Below are 6,540 nucleotides of genomic sequence, written 5' to 3' on the forward strand. Positions count from 1 at the left end.
GGGACCGTTGGGGGCAGGGTGTGTGGCCTTATGACACACTTCCGGTGATGCCAGGGGGTGTGGCCTTATGACACACTTCCGGTGATGCAAGGGTGTGTGGCCTTATGACACACTTCCGGTGATGCCAGGGGGTGTGGCCTTATGACACACTTCCGGTGATGTCAGGGGGTGTGGCATATGCTAATGAGTTATGCTAATGAGTTCCCCTAGCTCTTTTTCTACGAAACGACCCCTGACCATAAGTCCCCATTTCCCGAAAACTAACTGTGGGTGAGGAGGTAGGGTGCACTGAGGTGAGGGAAAAGGGCTCGCCTTCACTAATTTGGTTGCAGCTTGGTGTAGTGGTTAAGTGCGTGGACTTTAATCTGAGAGAATTGGGTATGATTCCCCACTCCTCCACTTGCACCTGCTGGATGACCTTGGGCAAGCCATAGTTCTGTCAGAGCTGTTCCTGAAAAAGAGCAGTTTCTGTCAGAGCTCTTTCAGCCCCACCTACCTCACCGAGTGTCTGTTGTGGGGAGGGGGAGGGAAAGGAGTTTATAAGCCGCTCTGAGACTCCCTTGGGTAGTGAAGGGCCATGGGGTATAAACCCAATCTCCTCCTCTCCTCTTCTAATTAGTGACGTCCAGTGGAGTTCCCCACCCATCAAAACACATGAATGAGGCAGATATGTGGATATGGTCACCCCTGTAATGTCTAGCCTAACCCACACTTGGAACTGAGCAGGGTCTTTTGTGGGTGCCACCCTGCAAATGGGCAAGTTCAACAATGGCTTATCTGTTGTGGTGGTCACCCTGTGGAATGACCGGCCCTGAGGAGAACAAAATGGTTTTGTGAAGGTGTTTTTATAAATAGAATGGGGCTATTATCTAATCTATAACACTTTGTTCCGTATGTATCAGCTTTATTTGTTCAGTATGTATTGGCGGCCTGCTGCATATATTCTCCTGCTCATTTTTTAAACTTAAGTAATACCATTTTCCGTGTTGTTTAATGTATCATTTCTAATAATTTCTGATTTGTTTCAGGTTTCTCTAATCCTAGTCTTGTTACGTTGCTTATTAGTTGTCTCATCCTATTGATTGCATTGACTTAACACTATGATCTCCGCCCTGAGTCTCAGGGAGAAAGGCGGACTATAGATAAAGTAAATAAACAATAAGATGCCAAGAGTCCTCTTGGATCGAGCGCATCCCTACCCTGATGCAAACGGATTAAAGCAGGGGTGTCGAACTCATTTGTTACGAGGGCCGGATCTGACACAAGTGAGACCTTGTTGGGCCAGGCTACGCGTGTCACAAAATGTAATGCCAGCTGGCGGAGATAGAAACTTTATAAAGGACACAAACACAAAGAGGGTGGGTTTTTTAACTTAAAATAAAAACATGCTTAAAACATTAGCTCTGTAAACTGCAAACCTACTTTTGATTTATCGACCTTCACCACAGAAATCTCACGCTCAGAGTTCTGAGTCTAGGACCCAGGATAAGACATGAAATGGCTGAGTGATTAAGAGAGTCTGGTGAAGCGAGCAATGATGCAGCAGAACTGGAAACAGGAGATTGCCAGTTCCACTGTGGGCCTGATGGAAGCCCTCCGAGGGCCTGATCCTGACCCCGGGCCACATGTTTGACATCCTTGGATTAATGTATCCAGCAGTCCTGGCTGAAGGCTTGGCTCCCGCAACTGTCGCTGGCTCTTACGTCTTGAGCGCTATCGATGTGGTTTGGGACTGGATTTGTACTCTGGCATTCTTTGATTTTGCACGTACTCTCTAGAGCGGCTGCAGTAGTCCCATGACCAGTTCTCATTTAAGCGTCCATGATGTCCACGCTTTCACATCACACAAGTTCTTCGCTTCATGTCTGTCCTTCCTGTCTCCCGTTGTTGGGTCTCCGTTGTAGCTACTGATATGGGAAAGTGCCCTTCCTGGACAAATCACATGTTCTTAAGCTTCTGGTTTGGCAAGTCTGATGCCCCGGCTGACCTCGGGAAAGCAGCAGAGCTGGCGGGGAAAACGGAGCCTAACTTGTGTCCCATTTTAAAAATCTGAATTAAATCCGCTTCCCTTTAAATTAGCACGTTACTGAAATGGTAGCATTACGGAATTGGAAGAGACCAGGATGTCACCTGGGCCACTGCCCTGTAACCAAGCGTCCCCCCCTAAACTGAGTTAGTGTGAGCTAGCTCACAGTTTTTTCGCCTCTGGCTCACAGGAAGGAGGGCTCCAGAGCAAACTAATTTATGCAGCAGCCACATCCCGCAACTGTCGCTGGCTCTTACGTCTTGAGCGCTATCGATGTGGTTTGGGACTGGATTTGTACTCTGGCATTCTTTGATTTTGCACGTACTCTCTAGAGCGGCTGCAGTAGTCCCATGACCAGTTCTCATTTAAGCGTCCATGATGTCCACGCTTTCACATCACACAAGTTCTTGTCTGTTCTTCCTGTCTCCCGTTGTTGGGTCTCCGTTGTAGCTACTGATATGGGAAAGTGCCCTTCCTGGACAAATCACATGTTCTTAAGCTTCTGGTTTGGCAAGTCTGATGCCCCGGCTGACCTTGGGAAAGCAGCAGAGCTGGCGGGGAAAACGGAGCCTAACTTGTGTCCCATTTTAAAAATCTGAATTAAATCCGCCTTCCTTTAAATTAGCACGTTGCTGAAATGGTAGCATTACGGAATTGGAAGAGACCAGGATGTCACCTGGGCCACTGCCCTGTAACCAAGCGTCCCCCCTAAACTGAGTTAGTGTGAGCTAGCTCACAGTTTTTTCACCTCTGGCTCACAGGAAGGAGGGCTCCAGAGCAAACTTAATTTATGCAGCCGCCACGTCGCTCGCTCAGAACTTTAATGACAGTAGCTCACGAAGTAGAATTTTTGCTCACAAGACTCCGCAGCTTAGAGGGAGCATTGCCTGTAACTGAAGCTTTCTCTTTCGTTCCCGGATATTTTGATCAAATTCAGTCTTGTTGGGTTTCAGAGCACCAGCAGAACCATGGCCCAGTATGTTTAGAGCCACCTCTGAGATGAGAATTCATTTGATTCTTGCTTGGGATATGTCCAATTTAGTTACCACAGGACATCTGGGCAATGTAGGATCAGAAACCCTCATTGCCGATCTTCAGAAGGCAGTTTTTGGTGACTGTCCCACAATGACAGAATAACCTCCCCAGGGAGGTACACCTGGCCCCCTCATTGTCAGTCTTCAGAAGGCGATTTAAGACAGTTTTATTTAGGACTGCATTTAACTAACTACTTTTTTTATTGGCAGTCCTAATCTGGTGTTTTTAAATTGTTGTAATTTTTATTGTGAGCTTTTTGTAATGTTTTATCTATATTGTAAGCCACTTTGAGTTCCCCAAGGGAGAAAGATGGCTAATAAATATTTTAAAAAAGAAGAGAGAAGAGATTGGATTTATACCCTGCCTATCACTACCCAAAGGAGTCTCAGAGCATCTTATAAATCCCCTTTTCCCTTTCCCTCCCCACAACAGACACCTTGTGAGGTAGGTGGGGCTGAGAGAGCTCTTTTGAGGACTGTTCTTGTGAGAACAGTTCTGAGAGAACTTGTGATTGTCCCAAGGTCATACCGGCAGCTGCATGTGGAGGACTGGGAAATCAAACCCAGTTCTCCCAGATTAGAGTCTGCACTCTTAACCACTACACCAAACTGGCTAAGTAAAATAGTAAATAAAATTAATGTTCCAGGCCTTGTCCCTAAAAGCTTCCCTGACTGATGCCTGACTGTGTATGAAGCTTGCCTTGGTCAGAGGGGACTGGCAGGTCTGTATGCCTTGTACACCTCTTCTTTTGTTACTGGTAGGTGGATGGAGAGCTGGAGGCACTCTTGGAGAACGGAGAAGGGCTTTCAGATAAGAACCAAGTTCTCAGCTTGTCCCGACTCATGGTGCGGATTGAGACTCTGGAACAGAAGCTCACGTGTCTTAAACTCATACAGGTAAGGTAATCCCTTCTTCTTGGCTGGTTGTGAAGAAGTTAAATTCTATGGAAACGTTTTCTTTTAACTGTAGGGCTGAGAGATTTCGGGAAAGGGAAATCAGAATAGAGAAATGCAGTTTCGTAAGGCCGGATGAGTATCTACTGACTGATGGCAGGAAAGTATAGGCGGGGGACCCGGTTGCCTACTCTAAACTGGCCGGTGGGCTACGGAGGGTGCTGCCCCATATTTTGATATACACCATTTCTGCTGCAGCTAGGTTCTTCGAGTCCAGTAGCGCCTTGGAGGCCAACAAGATTTTGGGGGGTATAAAAAGATTTCAGGGGAGCTTTGAGTCTCAAAAGCTCATGTCCCGGAACTCTTGTTGGTCTGTAAGGTGCTCCTGGGCTCATCTAGTCCTTCTACTGCAGACCAACATGGCTACCCTCCGAAACAAATTCCTGCTACATCACTCTGACTATTCCATGAAGTCTCCGTGCTTTAAAAACCAAAACATAAGACTGATGTGGCAGGTAACACAGCGAACGATTGGAAGAGTTCTGTGCAGCAAACAGTTATGAGAAAGCGGGTCCTTAAGATTACTGGAGACCTTGGGTTGGATACTTGCGGATCTGTTCTATTAGTGGAATTGCTTTCCTCTGGTGGAAGTGTCCTGCTGGAGGAAAGCACCTCCAGTAGCAGAATAGATCTGCGGGATTCAACTAGGAGTGCGCATTCGGCAATAGCCGAACTGGAAAAATACCCCAAAAATACTTTGTCAGTATTTTTCAGGTATCGGGTATTAGAGATCTGTATTCGGCTACAGGTATAGCCAAACCCGAAAGAGCCGATATTATCCGGCTTTTTTGGGGGGGTTCATTTTGCTATACCGAAAAAAGATCTCATTTAAACCTAACAAGCTGAGCCGCCAGTCAGCTGTTGGGTTCAAATGCCTTTCTTTCCCTCCCAGAGATCGAGGAAGGAAAGAAAGGCATCTTAAACATGCCTGGGTTCCCTGCTTGATCTTCTCCAGGTGTCCCAAACAGGTGTAGTCTGCAGTTGTCTGCCTCTGGTCTTCCATCACGGTCTCCCATGGAAAGACTAACCATGGCCAGCCTTCCTTAGCTTCTGAGATCGGGGAAGGGAAGGACAGGTATGCAAACATGCCCCCTTTCCTTCCCTGAGCCATTCGGGGGGGGCATGTTTAAATGCCTGGGCTCCCTGCCTGCCCTTCTCCAGTTACCCCATGTCAACTAGAGAAGGGAAGGCAGAGAGTGGAGGCTTTCCCCTGTCGATTTAACTCACAGCTGACTGACGGGGAGTGAAATTGACCGGGAAATCTGTAGGGGCTACTAGAGGGAAAGAAGGCATTTTAACATGTTTCCTTTCCCTCTGGTGGTGTATATCAGACCCGGATATATTCGGAAATACCGAATATTTCCCCAGTCCGAATACTTTACCGGTATTGGACTGCGGAAGTTCGGCATTTGCCAATATTTTTCGGGTCTGATTTACCCGAAGCCGAAAAATTCCGACTTTTTTCCCCCTCTTTTTTTTTTTGCACACCCCTAGATTCAACCCATCGGAGGTGGAAAGTGCTTTCAAGCTGCAGGCTACTTACGGCAACCCTGTAATGTTTTCAAGGCAGGAGACAAACAGGTGTAGTCTGTAATTGTCTGCCTCCGGTCTTCCATCACGGTCTCCCATGGAAAGACTAATCACGGCCAGCCTTCCTTAGCGTCTGAGATCTGAGAAGATCAGGCTAGCCTCGGCCATCTGGGTCAAGGCAGAGGTGGTTTGCCATTGCCTGCCTCTGCGTAGCGACCCTGCACTTCCTCAGTAGCCTCCCATCCAAATGCTAACCACGGCTGGCCCTGCTTAGCTTCTGAGATTTGATGAGAACCAACTATTCTGGGCTGTCCAGGTCAGGGCAGTTGAACCCATTAATTCCCATCAAAAAAACAGCCATGGAGGAAGAAGTAGGGAACAGACAGCTCTACATCAGGAGGGTGATATCATAAATGTGAAGGCTTAATCTAGGGAGGACTCTTTCTTCCCATTCCTTGGCAGATATTTTAGGGAGCAGTCTGGTCTTCCAATAAGTTTTTGGGCAATACTAATCTGAATATTTTTATTTCTTTATATCCCACTTGGCTCCGTAGTGGTGATCCAAAGCAGTTTTCCACTTTCTTCTCCCCCTCCTCTGTTTTATCCTCATAATCATAAAATCTCTGGGGGTGGGGTCAGGCTGTGACTGGCCTGTGGTCACCGTGCAAAGTTCCATGGCAGAGTGGAGATTTGAACCTGTGTCGGCCAGGTCCCAGTTTAACCACTAAACTGTCGTGGCTGTCACCTCTCTCTTTTTGTTTGCTTGTTTGCCCCTCTCGATTCAGCATGATGTGCCCCAAGGCACACAGTGAGGTCTTCCAGGGCCAAGTTTAGTTCTCCAGCTGCCATACACAATAACTTTCAGCCCTTTGTTGCTGAGTTGAAATCGGTTCAGCTTGTTGTAACTTCTGATGTACTGCAAAGAAATGAAACGTAGTTGTTCAGTGGTGTTCTGCCTGTTTGCTCTCCCTGTGGGCGGGAAGCTGAATTGCCGTT

The 6,540-nt window shown here is 47.3% G+C and overlaps 1 protein-coding gene across 1 annotated transcript in view; it reads left to right on the top strand.

Moving 5' to 3' along the window:
* SETD2 (SET domain containing 2) overlaps nt 1-6,540 on the top strand; it is a gene marked incomplete at its 5' end in the record, with an annotated part of 82,919 nt that overhangs the window by 23,281 nt on the left and 53,098 nt on the right. The window contains 2 exon segments of the mRNA XM_015422740.1: nt 3,823-3,962; nt 5,509-5,566. Coding sequence (XP_015278226.1) covers nt 3,823-3,962; nt 5,509-5,566 — 198 coding nt within the window.

The sequence above is a fragment of the Gekko japonicus genome, unplaced genomic scaffold (assembly GCF_001447785.1).
Source record: "Gekko japonicus isolate JY-2015 unplaced genomic scaffold, Gekko_japonicus_V1.1 scaffold2985, whole genome shotgun sequence".
NCBI classification, from domain to species: domain Eukaryota; kingdom Metazoa; phylum Chordata; class Lepidosauria; order Squamata; family Gekkonidae; genus Gekko; species Gekko japonicus.